Source organism: Ranitomeya imitator, chromosome 4 (assembly GCF_032444005.1).
Source record: "Ranitomeya imitator isolate aRanImi1 chromosome 4, aRanImi1.pri, whole genome shotgun sequence".
Lineage (NCBI taxonomy): Eukaryota > Metazoa > Chordata > Amphibia > Anura > Dendrobatidae > Ranitomeya > Ranitomeya imitator.
This window is the reverse complement of record NC_091285.1, coordinates 349,956,760-349,977,442: the sequence shown is the minus strand read 5'-3', so window position 1 is coordinate 349,977,442 and position 20,683 is coordinate 349,956,760. Positions and strand designations below refer to the sequence as shown.

The following is a 20,683-nucleotide window of genomic DNA, read 5'->3' as shown; positions in this document are numbered from 1 at the left end:
ACAGGACCTTCTTCCAAAAAGAAATTGGCTTCTCCAAATGTGTTTTTGCATACCTCAGCCGACTGTGCTTGTGGCGTGCTTGTAGAAACGGCTTCTTTCGCATCACTCATACAGCTTCTCCTTGTGCAAAGTGCGTTGTATAGTTGACCGATGCACAGTGACACCATCTGCAGCATGTTGATGCTGCAGCTCTCTGGAGGTGGTCTGAGGATTGTCCATGACTGATCTCACCATTCTTATTCTCTGCCTTTCTTGGCCTGCCACTTCTGGCCTTAACAAGAACTGTACCTGTGTTCTTCCATTTCCTTACTATGTTCCTCACAGTGGAAATTGACAGGTTAAATCTCTGAGACAGCTTTTTGTATCCTTCCCCTGAACAACTATGCTGAATAATCTTTGTTTTCAGATCATTAGACAGTTGTTTGGAGGAGCCCATGATGCCACTCTTCAGAAGAGATTCAAACAGGAGAACAACTTGCAAGTGGCCACTTTAAGTAGCTTTTCTCATGATTGCATACACCTGGCTATGAGGTTCAAAGCTCAATGAGGTTAGAAAACCAAAAAAAGTTATTTAGTAAGTCAGTAACAAGTAGGTAGGAGTATTTAAAACAAGAAAATGATAAGGTGCCCATACTTATGCACCTGTCAAATTTTGTTTGAATGCAGATTTTCTGTTAGTACAATAAACCTCATTTCAAGGCAGAAGCATTACTGTGTCCAACAGTTATTAGATATATGAAACTGAAATAGCTGTTGCAAAAAACAATTTTTATAAAACATTAAGCTTAAGATTAATAGGAGTGCCCAAACTTTTTCATATAACTGTACCAGTAGTAGTCCTTGGGTAAGACTACTAACACTATAGTGCCTTCCTCAATAAACATGAGTGTCACGAACAAAGAGAGTAATGCCGGCTCGTACATCGCCCGGATTAACAAGGTCCACGTCAAATGTTGAGGGACTAGGACAATCTGATTAAGTGGGCTACTGGAACAAACTATACATGGACAAGGCAAGAGAACCTAAATCTGATGAAATGCTACTATAACAGCAGACCAAATGAGGGGATATATGAATCGTATGAGGAAACTCTGGATGGATACAAGACCTGCATGTCCACTGACTGAAAAACAACTAGCTTGTCACCCAACGTTTCGATATCATAAAGAGAAAGCTATTATCACAACTTGAGATGGATCAACTGCACTGCAGATCCACCCCACATGAAGACCTGGAAGATCAACGTGTGCAACCCCCTGAATATCCTGATCCAATCCTGCAACTATAGAGCACTGCAGCTGATCTGAAACAGAAGATCTTAGTTAAACTAAACACCATCAATACCAGAGATCGACTGCAAAGGCTCAACAAAGAAACACCACCAGACAGTATGCTAGAAGATGCCAATAGAGCACTTGCATCAATAACTACCACCACCATAACTCAAACCAAGAAACTGATCTATGCTACTGCCTCAGCAATCATGGAAATCTTGGCTATACAGTCAGCAAGAACAACAAAAGTACATCCCCCCTTGGAAAAAGAAGACTGGATACCAAGATCAAGGTGACACGAAGGGAAGTCAGCCAACTAACAGGAATACAGAAGGGTGTAAAGATCAAGAATAATACCAAGTTAGACAAGTGCAAAGGTCTGACCTCAACTGAAGCACTAGAGAGTGCAAAACAGAGGCTCACAACACTCGCTGCAAGACTAGGGAGATACACCAGGGAAGCTGAGGCCAAGAGGATAAATTCCCTGTTCTCCAAAGAACCATCCAATGTGTACTCCCAACTACAGAGTAAGAGCACAAAGGTAGCAACTCCACCAATAGCGGAGACTGAACAATACTGGAGGAACATATGGGAGGAAACAAAAACACACAACACCAGTGCAATGTGGCTGCAAGATCTGAGAATGAAACACAGCAACCACCTAGAACAAGAACCAATCACCAATACAGAAGCAGACATCCAGCAGCACATCAAGAACATGAATAGCTGGACAGCACCTGGCCCAGACATGATCCACACCTACTGGCTAAAGAAATTAACAGCGGTATATGAACGCATGGCAAAGCAGATGAACCACCTGCTAGAAGCAGGCCACCACCCAGCTTGGCTAACACAAGGAAGAACAGTGCTGATAATGAAGGATCCTCACAAAGGGAACAGTTCTGGCTAATTTCTGCCAAATAACCTGCCTTACAACAACATGGAAACTCCTGTCAGGCATTATAGCGACCAAGCTACAGAACGATATGAACCAGTACATGAATTCAGCTCAGAAAGGCATTGGGTCTGACACCAGAGGCTCTAAGCACCAGCTTCTAGTAGACAGAGCAGTCACTCAAGATCCAAACAAAGCAATCTCAGCACAGCCTGGATTGACTACAGGAAAGCCTATGACTCAATGCCATATTATTATTATTATTATTATTATTATGCATTTTTATACACATGGATCTGTGAATGACCCCATTGCTGTTAGAAATACATATATACAGTTCTGACAAAAATTAAGAGACCACTGCACTGAAAAGTCCTGAGTAAAGAAAAGAAGGCCTCAATTCTGGCTTTATGGCTTTACTAGCAGAGGGACACAGTGAGTCATGTTGCCTACCTCCTTAACATTTCTAAGATGGCAGTCCATTTCAACAAGGTCAAGCAGCAGTCATTGGGGTCAACAAAGCTACAGACCGGCAGAGGGCGAAAACGACTGTTCACTGACAGGGATGACCGTCATCTTATTCGAATATTACTCAGCAACCGCAGGATGACATCAAGTAACCTACAAGGGAATGGCAAATGGCTACTGGGGTGAAGTGCACAGCAAGAACAGTTCGTAACAGGCTCCTAGAGGCATTACTCTAGTCATGTAAAGAAGTCTTTCATCAGTGAGAAGCAAAGGAGAGCCAGGCTGAAGTTTGCCAAAGACCATAAGGATTGGACCATAGAGGACTGGAGTAAGGTAATCTTCTCTGATGAGTTTAATTTTCAGCTTTGCACAACACCTGGTCATCTGATGGTTAGACAGAGACCTGGAGAGGCGTACAAGCCACAGTACCTTGCACCCACTCAAATTTGCTGGAGGATCGGTAATGATCTGGGGATGCTTCAGCAAGGCTGGAATTGGGCAGGTTAATCTTTGCGAAGGACGTATGAATCAAGCCACATACAAAGTTATCCTGGAAAAACAGTTGATTCCTTCTGCTCAGGCAATGTTCCCCAACTCTGAGGACTGTTGTTTGCAGCAGGACAATGCCCCATGCACACAGCTAGGTCAATCAAGTTGTGGATGAAAGACCACCACATCAAATCCCTGTCATGGCCAGCCCAATCAAACCTCTGGAATGTAATCAAGAGGGAGATGGATAGTCACAAGCCATCAACAAAAAAGCACTGCTTACATTTTTGTACCAGGAGTGTCATAAGATCACCCAAAATCAGTGTGAAAGCTGGTGGAAAGTATGCCAAGACGCATGAAAGCTGTAATTACAAATCGTGGTTATTTCACAAAATATTGATTTCTGAACTCTTCCTGAGTTAAAACATTAGTGTTGTTTCTTAATGATTATGAACTTGTTTTTTTTGCATTATTTGAATTCTGCAAGCAATGCATTTTTTTGTTTGTTTGACCATTTCTCATTTTCAGAAAATAAATACAAAATTTATTGCTTGGAACTTCGGAAACATGTTGTCAGTAGTTTATAGAATAAAAGAACAATTTACATTTTACTCAAAAATATACCTATAAAGAGAAAAATCAGACAAACTGAACATTTTGTAGTGGTCTCTTAATTTTTTTCCAGAGCGCTCTCTCTCTCTCTCTCTCTCTCTCTCTCTCTCTGTATATTGAGAAAGAAAATGGGAGAAAAAAAATGTGTCAAATGGGGGTCCGCCTTACAGTCTGAAATCAGCTTGCCGGGAAAAATCAGTATCGCTGGTGGAGCGTGGTCAGAGGGGTATTTGGTGGTCCAGCGATGGTATGACTCCCATCCCAGACTGGTTTTCAGGTTCTGTGGTGCTCGTAGTGCAGGGGCCCCGCTGACATTTTCTGAATGACCGGAGTCCCCACACATCCATTGCTGTGAAGCAGTGGCCTCCGGGAAATCCCATGACAGGCTAGTGTGGTAGGTTCGTCGGTGCTCAGTGGTGCGGGGGTTCCGCCGACATTTTGTGAAAGCCCGGAGCCCGCACATCCTCACTGCTGCGATGCGGTGGACTCCGGGAAAATGACCTCTGGGAAAATGGCTGCCGGGTCGGCGCATGCTCAGATTTAGATCTCGTTGCTGAGATCTCAATTTGCGCATATGCCGTTTCCGGCAGCCATTTTCCCGGAGGCCACCCATCACAGCAATGGAAGTGTGGGGGCTTCAGGATTTCAGATAATGATGGCAGAGCTCCGCACCACCGCTGAATACTGCTACACCACCCTGGGAAGGGAGTGTGATCATCGCACTGCAGCGTCGGACCGCCACAGAATCGCCCGACTCCTGCTGCTACTTATAAGTATGTTCCAACTATAAGACACACCCCCATTTTCCCCCAAAAAAATTTGGGAAAAAGTGTGTCTTATAGTCCGAAAAATACAGTAATTTGAACAGGAACATACAACTGCTGGTGGTCTTGGGAGCATCGAGGACATGTCAGGTTCCCCTTAAAGGGAAGGTGCCACCAGTTTTCTTGTATTTAGTTTTTTTGTGAAATTAAGCTTAAAATAGTAATTAAAATGTATTAATGCAATGTTTGCACTGTTTGCAAACATTTCTATATGAAAAATATTATATATTTTTCTACAAATATACAGATTTACCACTAGGGCGAGCATTTTCCTTTTTAGACCTCAAGCAGCTATAGTAAGATTTAGCAGCTCTGCCCCAGGGATATTAGACCACCCAAAAGGGGAGGGAAATGGTGATGTCAGCAGTTACTGCCCCAATTTTGCTTCTAACAGTAAGAATGAAGAGCAGCATCACAGGGCAGCACCATTTTGTGTGTGACTGCCCTGTGATCAGCTATCACCAGCAGTTACTGCATCAGAGGCACAGCTTGTTTACAGAGGAGCAGAACACAGTGGACCCAGCAGCATTTTTTTGTGAATAACATTTTTGCCATCCCCCTTCCCCCACCTTAATCTCTGTCCTGTCAGCTGCCCTTCCTGCTCTCCAGGTGTCACCTCCCTCTCTGCAGGCTGAGTGCAGCTTACTGGAGATCACAGGGTCTGTGTGTGAGGGGGAGGGGGAGACATGGCAGGAGAAACACACAGGGCAGCGTGTGAGGAGCAGAGGATGTGCCTGCTTGGAGTACAGAGGAGCAGTGAGGGCTTCTTCTGTCCTGTGATAGAGAGCACAGGGCTATAAAAAAATGGCAGCTAGTCACACCTACAGCAGTGAGTTGTGCAGCCCACAGAGGCGTGCCCAGCTCACTGCTAATGCTGCTGCAATGTTACAGATAGGGTCCGTGCTGGTCTATTATCTCCTATGTCCATGGGGTGCCGTAATCTGACACGGATAGTGCCCTGCTACTGCTGCAAAACCAAGATGTCAGCACCCCAGTGCATTCTTTAAACTCATATAACACATGAAATCTGTTTCACATGCATTTCAAACTTACTTATAGCAGCATGGTATGCTACATTACAGTGATTTATTAATGACCTACAAACGCGGTACCTTCCCTTTAAGGCCATACAGAGTGCCTTGTGACATGTACGTCAAGTGTCTGATGAGTTGCTTGATGTTCTCTACACTAATTGTACATGGCACACCTGGAGCTTTTGTATTGGTCGTGTTTGTTTCATTATTACCATATTAATTGTGAATCAGTATGACTTCTAACCAGAGATGCGTACGTAGTGAAAACTTTTTATCCTTTTTTTTATTTACCTTCTAACATTGGTGTAATAATGTTACCCACCACCTCTTTTTTTCCTTTTCTGACTGGACTTCTTTTTAATAACATTTCTTATTCTTATCTAGTGTGAATTTTTCGAATTAATTAAGAAAATTACTGGGATTTAGTGACCTACATTTAAATAAATTCTGCTTCAACTGATATGAGCTTTTCCTTATTTTCTACAGGATTTTCTTGGTCAGATGTTTTGCACTTTGGGTGAGATAGTGGGATCTCAAGGAAGTCGTCTTGAGAAGTCTGTAACGTAAGTACTTTAAAGTCAGATACATTTATTCTTATTTTTACATACTGATTTATTGGGAAGTCAAAACTGTATTCATGTAATACACACAAGGGTACAGTGATGGATTGCAAACAACTGGAATAAGTGCACAAGTGAGACACTGATGGGAATGTTGTTTTTCCATTGTTTAAAAAACAATGCTTGATCTATGCAGTTTTTGAAATATATGGTAGTAAATGTTTGGCTGCAGCCAAGATCAGTACGTTTCTTTTTGCAGGTTGCTTATTAAAATGTACTGGGTTTTAAAGGGAACCTGTCACCTGAATTTGGCGGGACTGGTTTTGGGTCATATGGGCGGAGTTTTCGGGTGTTTGATTCACCCTTTCCTTACCCGCTGGCTGCATGCTGGCTGCAATATTGGATTGAAGTTCATTCTCTGTCCTCTATAGTACACGCCTGCACAAGGCAAGATTGCTTTGCGCAGGCGTGTACTATGGAGGACAGAGAATGAACTTCAATCCAATATTGCAGCCAGCATGCAGCCAGCGGGTAAGGAAAGGGTGAATCAAACACCCAAAAACCCCGCCCATATGACCACAAACCTGTCCCACCAAATTCAGGTGACCAGTTCCCTTTAAAGATGAAACAAAAAGTACTACTTTGTTATAAGGCTGCCGTCACACTAGCAGTATTTGGTCAGTATTTTACATCAGTATTTGTAAGCCAAAACCAGGAGTGGAACAATTAGAGGAAAAGTATAATAGAAACATATGCACCACTTCTGTATTTATCACCCACTCCTGGTTTTGGCTTACAAATACTGATGTAAAATACTGACCAAATACTGCTAGTGTGACGGCACCCTAAATGTATATGATTTTTTTTCTTCCTTTGCTCTGTATTGCAATACATATTATTGTTCAGGAATGTACAGTCCCAATTTAGTTAAAATTGGAAGGTAGCCATCCACTAATAGTGTGCTACCAATAAAATGTATTGATATTTCTCTATTAAGCAATGTAAGCAAATGTGTCTGCTTTTAACTTAGTATTCCTGGCAACATCCCCGAACAACATTTGGCAGACATTTAATTAAGGCTTAAACAAATCTGCTTCTTCTGAGGCTATATTCATATTAATATTTAACCCCTTAGTGACAGAGCCAGTTTGGTACTAAATGACCGAGCCAATTTTTGCAATTCTGACCACTGTCACTTTATGAGGTTATAACTCTGGAACGCTTTAACGGATCCCGCTGATTCTGAATTGTTTTTTCGTGACATATTGTACTTCATGTTAGTGGTAACATTTCTTCGATATTACTTGCGATTATTTATGAAAAAAACTGAAATATGGCGAAAATTTTTAAAAGTTTGCAGTTTTCAAACTTTGTATTTTTATGCCCTTAAATCAGAGAGATATGTCACGAAAAATAGTTAATAAATAACATTTCCCACATGTCTACTTTACATCAGCACAATTTTGGAACCAAATTTATTTTTTGTTAGGGAGTTAAGGGTTAAAAGTTGACCAGCAATTTCTCATTTTTACAACACCATTTTTTTTAGGGACCGCATCACATTTGAAGTCATTTTGAGGGGTCTATATGATAGAAAATAACCAAGTGTGACACCATTCTAAAAACTGCACCCCTCAAGGTTCTCAAAACCACATTCAAGAAGTTTATTAACCCTTTACGTGCTTCACAGGAACTGAAACAATGTGGAAGGAAAAAATGAACATTTAACTTTTTTTTTGCAAATATTTTACTGCAGAACCATTTTGTTTTATTTTCACAAGTGTAAAAACAGAAATTAAACCCTAAATATGTGGTGGTAAACCACTGTTTCGGCGCACTGCAGAGCTTGGAAGTGAAGGAGCGTCGTTTGACTTTTTCAATGCAGAATTGGCTGGAATTGAGATTGGATGCCATGTCACATTTAGAGAGCCCCTGATGTGCCCCTGATGTGCCTAAACAGTGGAAAACCCCCACAAGTGACACCATTTTGGAAACTAGACCCCTTAAGAAACTTATCTAGATGTGTTTTGAGCACTTTGAGCCCCCATGTGCTTCACAGAAGTTTATAATGTAGAGCCGTGAAAATAAAAAATCGCATTTGTTTACACAAAAATGATCTTTTCGCCCACAAATTTTTATTTTCACAAGGGCAGCAGGAGAAATTAGACCACAAAAGTTGTTGTGCAATTTCTCCTGAGTACGTCAATACCCCATATGTGGGGGTAAACCACTGTTTGGGCGCACCACAGAACTTGGAAGAGGAGTGCCGTTTTACTTTTTCAATGTAGAATTGGCTGGAATTGAGATCGGACGCCATGTCGCGTTTGGAGAGCCCCTGATGTGCCTAAACAGTAGAAACCCCCACAAGTGACCCCATTTTGGAAACTAGACCCCCCATGGAACTTATCTAGATGTGTGGTGAGAACTTTGAATGCCCAAGTGCTTCACAGAAGTTTATAATGCAGAGTCGTGAAAATAAAAAATATTTTTTTTCCACAAAAAGATATTGTAGCCCCCAAGTTTTTATTTTCACAAGGGTAACAGGAGAAATTGGACCCCAAAGGTTGTTGTCCAATTTATCCCGAGTACGCTGTTGCCCCATATGTGGGGGTAAACCACTGTTTGAGCGCACGGCAGAGCTCGGAAGGGAAGGAGCGCCGTTTTGGAATGCAGACTTTGATAGAATTGTCTGTGGGCGTTATGTTGCGTTTTCTGAGCCCCTGATGTACCTAAACAGTAGAAACCCCCCACAAGTGACCCCATTTTGGAAACTAGACCCCCCATGGAACTTATCTAGATGTGTGGTGAGAACTTTGAATGCCCAAGTGCTTCACAGAAGTTTATAATGCAGAGTCGTGAAAATAAAGAATTTTTTTTTTCCATAAAAAAGATTTTGTAGCCCCCAAGTTTTTATTTTCACAAGGGTAACAGGAGAAATTGGACCCCAAAAGTTGTTGTCCAATTTATCCCGAGTACTCTGATGCCCCATATGTTGGGGTAACCCACTGTTTGGGTGCACGGCAGAGCTCAGAAGGAAGGGAGCACCATTTGACTTTTTGAGCGCAAAATTGGCTGTCATGTTTGGAGACCCCCTGATGTACCTAAACAGTGGAAACCCCCCAATTCTAACTCCAACCCTAACCCCAACCCGATTCATAATCCTAATCACAACCCTAATGATAATCACAACCCTAACCCCAAAACAACCCTAATGTCAACCCTAACCATAACCCTAATCAAAACCCTAAATCCAACACACCCCTAATCCTAATCTCAACCCTAACCTCAAACCTAACCCTAATCCCAATACACCCCTAATCCCAACCCTAACCTTAACCCTAATCCAAAACCTAACCCTAATCCCAACTCTAGCCCTAATACCAACCCTAATCCAAACCCTTACCCTAATCCCAACTCTAGCCCTAACTTTAGCCCCAACCCTAACCCTAGCCCTAACTTTAGCCCCAACCCTAACCCTAGCCCTAAGGCTACTTTCACACTTGCGTTGTTTGGCATCCATCGCAATCCATCATTTTGGGCAAAAAACGGATCCTGCAAAGTGCCCGCAGGATGTGTTTTTTGCCCATAGACTTGTATTGCTGACGGATCGCGACGGATGGCCACACGTCGCGTCCTTCGTGCACTGGATCAGTTGTGTTTTGGCGGACCATCGGCACAAAAAAACGTTCAATGTAACATTTTTTTGTACGTCGCGTCCACCATTTCTGACCGCGCATACGTGGCCTTAACTCCGCCCCCTCCTCCCCAGGACATAGATTGGGCAGCGGATGCGTTGAAAACTCCTTCCGCTGCCCACGTTGTTCACAATTTTCACAACGTGCGTCGGTATATCGGGCCGACGCATTGCGACGGCCCCGTACCGACGCAAGTGTGAAAGAAGCCTAACCCTAAATTTAGCCCCAACTCTAACCCTATATTTAGCCCCAACCCTAACCGTAACCCTAAATTTAGCCCCAACCCTAACCCTAACACTAAATTTAGCCCCAACCCTAACCCTAATTTTAGTCTCAACTGCTTTCTCCTGCCGTCCGGCAGATGGCGACAGATGGCGTGTGCACTGCGCATGCGCCCGCCATTTTCTTTCCCAAAGAAGAGGCCGGCGGGCAGGAGAGGACGAAGGAGGACCCAGGGACACCGGTAAGTATAATAGGGTCCCCGAATCCCCCTATTTCTATGTCCTCTGATGTGCGATCACATCAGAGGACAGAGAATTACACATCGCTTTTTTTTGCGACCGCCAGTAAACAGTTAATTTCCGGCGATCGCAAAACAGGGGTTGGTAAAAACCGACCCCGATCATGTTCTTTGGGGTCTCGGCTACCCCCGGCAGCCGAGACCCCAAAGATCCTCCCGGCACCCGCCATTTATTTGCCGGAAAAAGATGGCGGCGCCCATCGGGAGCCACGAGGAGCACCGAGGGAGATAGGTGAGTATCGGGGGGCTATCGGGACCCCATTTCTCTGTCCTCCGATGTGCGATCACGTCGGAGGACAGAGAAATTAAAAGGGAAATTGCATTTTTTTTTCTTTTTTGCGATCGCTGGTAAACGGTTAATTACCGGTGATCGCAACTCAGGGTCGGTAAAAAAAAAACCCCGAATCATGTTCTTTGGGGTCTCGGCTACCCCGGCAACCGAGACCCCAGGGAAAATCCGACTCTGGGGGGCGCTATTCACTTGCCGTTAATTAATGGCTCTGTGGTTTAAGTATCCTTAACTGCCGGCGTTAAAAGGCGTATTGGCGGTCGTTAAAGGGTTAATGGAATACATTTAGAAATGCATGGTTTCCTATTGCTCTATGGAGCAGATAATATACAAAAAAATCAATTGTAACCAGGGTCTTAAAAGTATATAATCGTATTAAATCCCTAAAACTATAAATCTTTATTGATAACACGAACCTACATATTGGTTCACACCACAAAAAATGACCAAAAAATATCCAAAAAAGACATACACTGTGCTCACATATAAACACTTAATTAAAAGTGGGGTAACTAGGTGTCCCTGATGTGTGCTATTCTCGCACGTTCCTACCTGCGGGGGTTGGCACCCTATGAGGGAAACGATATGACGCCCCCACTCCATGGTGGCTATCCCTAGGGGCCCTGTAATGCCCTATATCCCCCTGGGAAAGCTCTCTACCCACAGTCTAAGGGAACCACTGTAGATAGACAGAGATACTCCTATACTAAAGGAACCTTAGATCCCCACACATATAAAAACATAGCATAATTAGGAACACAGTAGGCAAAGATATTGGCGTATCAGCAAAGGGGTTATTTGGCCTAGAAAACAATTTTGATTATCTGTATGACTTGGGCTAAGTGAATACAGTTCAAAAGTGCCCCATGAAATGAAGAAAATGTGTAGCAATGTCAAAGCAAAGCTTCTGTATCCAAATTCTGTCTCTTGTCATGTCTTTTAAACCCTTTCACCCTGAAGCCTGTTTTCAGCTTCTTGACCAGGCAATTTTTTTTTCAATTCTGACCACTGTCTCTTTTTCTGAGTTTGTTTTCCTGTGACATGTTGTACTTTGTGATAATGGTAAAAATTTATTCTATTTAACTTTTGATTTTCACCAAAAACAGAAATTTGGTGAAAATTTAGCAATTTTCAAACTTTTAATTTTCATACCCTTAAATCAGAGAGTCATGTCATAAAAATAGTTAATAAATAACATTTACCAATTTACATCCGCACAGTTTTTGAATCATATTTTTTTTGTTGGGAAGTTAGAAGGGTTAAAAGTTAACCAGTGATTTCTGATTTTTACAGCAAAATTTACAAAACCTTTTTTTATAGGGACCACATCACATTTGAAGTGATTTTGAGGGGCCTATATGACAGAATATACCCAAAAGTAGCAACATTGTAAAAACTGCACCTCTCAAGCTGCTCAAAACCACATTAACTTTTCAGTTGCTTCACAGGAATTAATGTGGAAGGAAAAAATAAACATTTAACTTTTTTTCACAAACATTTCCTTTAGGCCCATTTTTTTGACTTTCACAAGGGTAACATGAGAAAATGTATTCCAAAATTTGTTGTGCAATTTCTCCTGAGCACACGGATACCGAAAATGTTGGAGAAAACCACTGTTTGGGCACACGGCAGGACTCAGAAGGGAATGAGCGGTATATGACTTTTTTAATGTTTTTCAAATAATTTTTATTAACAATTTTTTTAAACAAAACCAATATAATGCATTTGTGAAATATTAGTATGCATCTACATTAAAGAAAAGGAAGTGGTTGGGAGAAGGGGGGAAGGGGAAAAGGGGAACAGGAGGGGAAGAGGAAGGGGCAGGGGAAACATAATAACAAAACAAGAAAGAACAAAACTAACAGATAAGCAATAACCTTGCTTTTTGGGCCACTGACCTAGTTAGGCCAGAAACAAATTGCCCTAATAAAGAAAGAAAACTTTTAACTTAGTTACTCGTCTTAATTTGATCGTCAACAATGACTGTAAAATTTGCTGGCATACCATATTTTTCGGATTATGAGATGCACTTTTTTACCCCCCAATTTATTTTTTTTGGTGGGGGGAATAGGAGTACGCCTTATAATGTGGATATACCTTATCGGCCGCGGTGGAGCAGGGTCCCGATGTCGCTGATGGAGTAGGCAAGAGTGGAGCATTGCTGCAGGCCACAGGCTGGGATGAGGGGGTGTTCGGATGTGCGCCGCTGATCGCGGCACCAAGATCGCGGAAGATGAGATCTCAGTGCTTCATAGAAGTTGAGCCATGAAAATAAAATTAAAAACACACATTTTAGCCCAAATTTTCCATTTTCACAAAGGTAACATGAGAAAATGGAGTACAAATTTTGTTGTGCAATTTCTCATGAGTACACCGATACCCCATATGTGGTGAAAAACTACTTTTGAGACACAATGCAAAGCTCATAAGGGAAGAAGCGCCATATTGAAGTTTTGATTTAGCTGGACTGGTTTGAGGGTGCCATGTCACATTGGTACAGCCCCTGAGGTGCCAGAACAGCAGAATTCCCCCCAAAGTGACTTAATTTTACAAACTACACCTCAAAGAATTAATCTATGGGTATGCAGTGATCATACTGACACCAGAGGTGTGTCACAGAATTTTATACCATTGGGCATTGAAGAAAAAATAATTACATTTTTACCACTAGGATTTTGTATTAGCCCCAGATTTTACATTTTCATATTGAGAAAAGGGTAAAAAGTCCTAGTTAATTACCGCTGCTAAATCCCCACAGCACAGCCAGTAATGATCTGTGGAGAGGCCCTGGGGACTGGTGGAGGTCGTCGGGCTGTCGTGAGAGCATTCCAGGCATGCAACATGCCAAAAAAAGGTCAAAGGAGGATTACAGGAGAGATGGCCTCTGGTTCCCAAGATGGCGCCGCGCTTCAGCACGTGCTCTGGCAGATGCAGAGACTGATAGTGCAGCCAGAAACAGAAGTAGTGGCTCGTCTGCAGCGATATGCCCGAGTGGAGGAATTGGAGAAGGAATCTCCCCAAGCAGCTGGAAAAGATCCGGACACAGAAGGAGAAGGTGCAGAGCGGGGGATGAGTGAAGAGGGGGAGGAGGAGACTGAAAGTGCTGGAGGGCAGAGGAACCAGGAGGCTCTGGCTAGTTGGGGAGAGCTAAAATAAGAAGCAGCTCACAGCGCTGAAGCTGCAGATTCCTGCTGAGCCCACTATAAAGGACGTGCTGGTGGCTGTTATGCCGTGTGGATCAGCCATTACTAATGTGCTCACTCAGTTGGGCTTTCTACAGGAATCAATGCAAGATGTAAAACATGATCTCCACACAGTTATGGACAGAACTGGGCAATTGGAAAAAAGAGTTGGTGTTGTTGAAAATACAGTTTCTGCGTCTGCGCAGCACAATAATGAGATCACGAAAGATATTGCTGCGATTTGGAACAAAAACGGATGATTTGGAAAACAGCTCCAGGTGCAATAATGCCCGCATTGTCAGTGTGCCAGAACGATGCGAGGGCAAAAATCCTACTACTTTTATTGAGGCCTGGATAAAGGAGAAAGTCAGACCGGACATTCTGACCCAATTATACGCGGTGGAGCGCGCTCTCAGGATTCTTGCCCGTCCCCCTCCCCCCGGCCATCCTCCAAGGCCTATTTTGGCCAAAATACTTCACTACAGAGACAGAGACAACATTCTTCGGTTCTCAAGAGATCACCCTGATCTAACTATTGATGGTTCTAGAGTTTCATTTTATCCGGATTTCTCACCGACAGTGCAGAAAATGAGAGCAAAATTTGTTGATATCAAAAAAATGGCTGAGGGCTCTTGGCCTGAAATACTCAATGATTTTCCCGGCTAAATTGCGGGTCGAGGCTGGGAATAAATCTCATTTTTTCTGGACGCTATGGAGGCAGCTGATTGGTTTGATCTGAATGAACAACATTTAAGAAGAGAAATGGAGGACTGCAGTGGGGAAAAGTGCTCAGATGGTCGCCTTGTGCTGTGGGGTGTTATCCTGTAAAATGTGGGGGGCGAGATAGGAACTAAAACGCCCGGTGTTGGGGTTTCATCTATTCCAAAGGGGGGAATACACTTCTTCTGTGTGATGAATCCAACAAAATTTAAGGTTATGTTGGGATGGGTTGTTAGGAGGGTGGGAGGGAATGGGGGGGTGTTAGGTCCTTTGATATGTGCACATATGTCAAAATAGATTTGGCTAGGATTAACAGGATATTGTTGTGTATGACTAAAACTACTAGTTATGGGGGAGGTTAGGATTCTTAGTTGGAATGTTAGAGGGATGAAGTCCCCAGTAAAAAGACGGGCAATTTTTTCTTTTATTGCGGATCATAAACCAACGGTAATCTGTCTGCAGGAGATGCATCTTACCCGAGAGACACTCAATATTCAAGATAAGAGATGGATATTGGCGGGATATCACTCCACGTATTCCCAGTATTCCAGAGGTGTTAGTATACTAATTGGACGGGATGCTCAGTTTTCATGTAATCAGGTGGTGGTGGATGAGGAGGGGCGGTTTGTTATTTTATGTTGTACCTTGTCTGCAGTTACAGTGGTACTCATATCTTTATATATTCCTCTGCCATATATTAGTAGGATCATATATCAAATCCTTACTATTTTGAGAGGTTTTCCAGGGGTCCCATATTTAGTGGTGGGTGATTTCAACAATATTTTAGATGCCCATTGGGATAGAGATAATCATGCACCTATAAAACCGGAAGGTAATTGCACACCATTTGGGGCACTCCTGCGAGAACTAGCTTTTAACTGATCTTTGGAGATGCAGGAATCCCGAGTTGTATCAGTATTCATGTTTTTCCCCTACTTTTACTTCCTTATCTCGTATCAATCTGGCCTTGGGGGATGGTCTCATGCTGAGGAAAATGAAAAATGTTGAATATTTGCTGAGGACAGTGTTGGACCATTCATCCCTGTCCATTGTGATCAAGGGGGATGACGTGGGGTCATGGGGTAGGCCTCTGTGGTGCTTAAATCCGTTTTGGTTGCAGCTAGTGGATAAGATTAATATGTTCACCTCTGAATTACAGGAATTCCTTCGGTTTAATGAGAACTCAGCCTCTAGTCTGGTGGTGTGGGAGACTCTGAAGGCATACTTGCGTGGTATGTTTATTCGTGAGATTTCAAAGATTAAAGGGACTCTGTCACCTGAATTTGGAGGGAACAATCTTCAGCCACAGGGGCGGGGTTTTCGGGTATTTGATTCACCCTTTCCTTACCCGCCGGCTGCATGCTGGTTGCAATATTGGATTGAAGTTCACTCTCTGTCCTCTGTAGTACATGCCTGCACAAGGCAATCTTGCCTTGCACAGGCGTGTACTATGGAGGACAGAGAATGAACTTCAATCCAATATTGCAGCCAGCATGCAGCCGGCGGGTAAGGAAAGGGTGAATCAAACACCCAAAAACCCCGCCCCTGTGGTTGAAGATTGTTCCTTCCAAATTCAGGTGACAGAGTCCCTTTAAGTCTAGTTCGAGACAAAAATCTAAACTTGTACTTCAGGAGTTGGAGGCTGCAGAGCGGGCTTTCTCAATACAGGTCACCCCTAGCACACAGAGGAGACTTAAGGATGCTCAGTCGCGAGTGACCAAAATGATGCTAGAGGTGGCCGCGCAGAAACGTATGTTCCAATCGACCCAATTCTTTGAAAGTGCAGAGAGTGTGGGGCACCTACTTTCGGTTATAACGTCAGCACAAAAAGGGTCCTCGTTCATACCTGGGCTCAATGATGGGGATGGGACACTTATCACGGATTCACCGGGAATTCTAACGATTTTGAGGGCCTTTTACACTAACTTGTATTCCTCTCATTTTCCACGGAAGAGCTTGCGGACTTTCTAGAAGCCACCAGGCTCCTGCGACTTTCTGATGCGGATAGAGCTTTGTTAGATGAACCTTTGGGTTTAGATGAGCTGGAAGAGGCTCTGAACACTATATCTAATAACAAATCACTAGGGGTGGATGGCATACCAGTGGAGGTCTATAAAAAATATAAGTTGGTTCTACTCCCAATATTATTGACTACAATTAACGATAGCCTTGGGCTTGGGGTCCTTCCGCCTTCTATGCGGGAAGCTATTATTACTGTCATACCAAAAAAGATAAGGATCCTACCCTCCTCGCCTCGTATAGACTAATCTCGCTTCTGACATTAGATGTTAAGCTATTAGCAAAGGTGTTGGCCATCCGTCTTTCAAAAGTTGTGGAATCTCTAATACACTCGGATCAGACGGGATTCATGCCTCGTAAGTCAACGGCACTAAATGTTAGAAGACTATATCTCAATATGCAAGTGGGGGCGTACAATGTGGGGAGGAGGGCAGTTCTGTCCCTTGATGCCGCTAAGGCATTCGACAGCGTGGAATGGAAATACCTGTTTGCTATGCTTCAGTGCATGGGTTTTCGTCCATGCTTTATTGGTTGGATTAAGCTTTTGTACTCAGAACCGTCGGCAAGAATATGAGCGAATTGACTGTTATCTGAGCCCTTCAATCTGTATAGGGGTACGAGACAGGGTTGCCCTCTGTCTCCGCTGCTTTTCGCCCTGGCGGTGAAGCCTTTGGCTTCGAGGATAAGACTTAGCCCAGAAATTGAGGGGTTTAGGTACGAAACATTAGAGGAGAAAGTGGCTCTCTACGCCGATGACATTCTCCTGTTTTTGGCTGATTCTGACGGATCGCTCAATGGAGTAATGTCACTTTTTGCTGCGTTTGGGGCTATATCGGGTTTGGCCATAAACTGGGAAAAGTCTGCTATTTTTCCATTAGACCCAACTGTGGTTAGAGCTCCACAGGTGCCAGTAGTGTCATGTTTTAAATACCTGGGTATCAATGTATCAAACAACATATTAGATTATGAACACTTAAATCTTTCCCCGCTTGTGGCTAGGATTGACCAGAAGATTAACGCCTGGACTAAGTTGCATTTGTCAATAGTTGGAAGAGTGAACCGTTGAAAATGGTGATTATGCCTCAGCTTTTATATGTTCTTCATAACTCCCCAGTTTGGCTTCCCCAAAATAAGTTCTTTAAAATTAATGCACTGTTTAGGGAATTTATATGGTTGAAAAAGGGTGTGAGTACTAAGTTAGAGCACTTACAAAGGAGTAAGGAGGAGGGAGGGTTGGCATTGCCTAACCCTTGGCTATATTTTTTATCTTCCCAGTGTATATAGCACAGCCACGTAGTATATTGCCCAGCCACATAGTATATTGCCCAGTTACGTAGTATATTGCCCAGTCACATAGTATATTGCCCAGGGACGTAGTATATTGCCCAGCCACATAGTATATTGCCCAGTCACATAGTATATTGCCCAACCACGTAGTATGTAGTATATTGCCCAGTCACGTAGTATATTGCCCAGCCACGTTGCCCAGTCACATAGTATATTGCACAGCCCATGTAGTATATAGCACAGCCCATGTAGTATATAGCAGAGCCTAAGTAGTATATTGCCCAGCCACGTTGCACAGCCCACGTAGCATATTGCACAGCCCACGTATTTTGCACAGCCACGTTGCACAGCCCACGCAGTAAATTAAACAGCCCATGTAGTATATTGCCCAGCCCACGTAGTATATAGCAATGTGGGCATCATATCCCTGTTAAAAAAAAGAATTAAAATAAAAAATAATTATATACTCACCTTCCAGAGCCCCCGAATCCAAGCGAAGCGGTTACCGACGCTCCTCGTGCGCTCCAGTCTCAAGAGTGCATTGCGGTCTCGCGAGACCGCTACGTCATCTCGCGAGATCGCAGCATGGACCGGTTACCGGAGCGTCGCGAGCAGGAAAGGCCTGTTGTGGATCCGAGGGGCCGACGGACGGTGAGTATTTAACGATTTTTAATTTTTTTTTTTAATTATTTTTAACATTAGATCTTTTTACTATTGATGCCGCATAGGCAGCATAAATAGTAAAATGTTGGTCACACAAGGTTAATAGCAGCGTTAACCGAGTGCGTTACACCGCGGCATAGCGCGGTTGGTTAATGCTGCCATTAACCCTGTGTGAGCGCTGACTGGAGGGGAGTATGGAGGGGCACTGACTGCGGGGAGGAACGAGTGGCCATGTTGCTGCCGGACTGTGCCTGTCGCTGATTGGTCGTGGCTGTCTTGCCGCGACCAATCAGCGACTTAGATTTCCATGACAGACAGGCCGCGACCAATGAATATCCATGACAGACAGAAAGACAGACAGAAAGACGGAAGTGACCCTTAGACAATTATATACAGGTCCTTCTCAAAAAATTAGCATATAGTGTTAAATTTCATTATTTACCATAATGTAATGATTACAATTAAACTTTCATATAATATAGATTCATTATCCACCAACTGAAATTTGTCAGGTCTTTTATTGTTTTAATACTGATGATTTTGGCATACAACTCCTGATAACCCAAAAAACCTGTCTCAATAAATTAGCATATCAAGAAAAGGTTCTCTAAACGACCTATTACCCTAATCTTCTGAATCAACTAATTAACTCTAAACACATGCAAAAGATACCTGAGGCTTTTATAAACTCCCTGCCTGGTTCATTACTCAAAACCCCCATCATGGGTAAGACTAGCGACCTGACAGATGTCAAGAAGGCCATCATTGACACCCTCAAGCAAGAGGGTAAGACCCAGAAAGAAATTTCTCAACAAATAGGCTGTTCCCAGAGTGCTGTATCAAGGCACCTCAATGGTAAGTCTGTTGGAAGGAAACAATGTGGCAGAAAACGCTGTACAACGAGAAGAGGAGACCGGACCCTGAGGAAGATTGTGGAGAAGGACCGATTCCAGACCTTGGGGAACCTGAGGAAGCAGTGGACTGAGTCTGGTGTGGAAACATCCAGAGCCACCGTGCACAGGCGTGTGCAGGAAATGGGCTACAGGTGCCGCATTCCCCAGGTAAAGCCACTTTTGAACCATAAGCAGCGGCAGAGGCGCCTGACCTGGGCTACAGAGAAGCAGCACTGGACTGTTGCTAAGTGGTCCCAAGTACTTTTTTCTGATGAAAGCAAATTTTGCATGTCATTCGGAAATCAAGGTGCCAGAGTCTGGAGGAAGACTGGGGAGAAGGAAATGCCAAAATGCCTGAAGTCCAGTGTCAAGTACCCACAGTCAGTGATGGTGTGGGGTGCCATGTCAGCTGCTGGTGTTGGTCCACTGTGTTTCATCAAGGGCAGGGTCAATGCAGCTAGCTATCAGGAGATTTTGGAGCACTTCATGCTTCCATCGGCTGAAATGCTTTATGGAGATGAAGATTTCATTTTTCAGCACGACCTGGCACCTGCTCACAGTGCCAAAACCACTGGTAAATGGTTTACTGACCATGGTATTACTGTGCTCAATTGGCCTGCCAACTCTCCTGACCTGAACCCCATAGAGAATCTGTGGGATATTGTGAAGAGAAAGTTGAGAGACGCAAGACCCAACACTCTGGATGAGCTTAAGGCCGCTATTGAAGCATCCTGGGCCTCCATAACATCTCAGCAGTGTCACAGGCTGATTGCCTCCATGCCACGCCGCATTGAAGCAGTCATTTCTCCCAAAGGATTCCCGACCAAGTATTGAGTGCATAACTGAACATTATTATTTGTTGGTTTTTTTGTTTGTTATTAAAAAACACTTTTATTTGATTGGATGGGTGAAATATGCTAATTTATTGAGACAGGTTTTTTGGGTTATCAGGAGTTGTATGCCAAAATCATCAGTATTAAAACAATAAAAGACCTGACAAATTTCAGTTGGTGGATAATGAATCTATAATATATGAAAGTTTAATTGTAATCATTACATTATGGTAAATAATGAAATTTAACACTATATGCTAATTTTTTGAGAAGGACCTGTATATAGTACACCACACAGGAGAGCTGACAGATCTTCTATATACTACACCACACAGGAGAGCAGTAATGTAAGTCCAGTGTGTGTAGTAAAATACTTACCGGTGGCCATATTCCACTGCAATGAAGACACAAGCAACGACACAGCGG

General features: G+C 43.3%; 1 protein-coding gene across 2 annotated transcripts in view; it reads left to right on the top strand.

The window, feature by feature from the left end:
* The window catches only part of CPNE8 (copine 8), a 545,271-nt gene that overhangs the window by 321,004 nt on the left and 203,584 nt on the right, over positions 1 to 20,683 (top strand). For both annotated transcript variants that reach the window (XM_069764995.1, XM_069764997.1), the window contains exon 6: positions 6,083 to 6,159. In XM_069764995.1, coding sequence (XP_069621096.1) covers positions 6,083 to 6,159 — 77 coding nt within the window. The remainder of the gene's footprint in view (positions 1 to 6,082; positions 6,160 to 20,683) is intronic.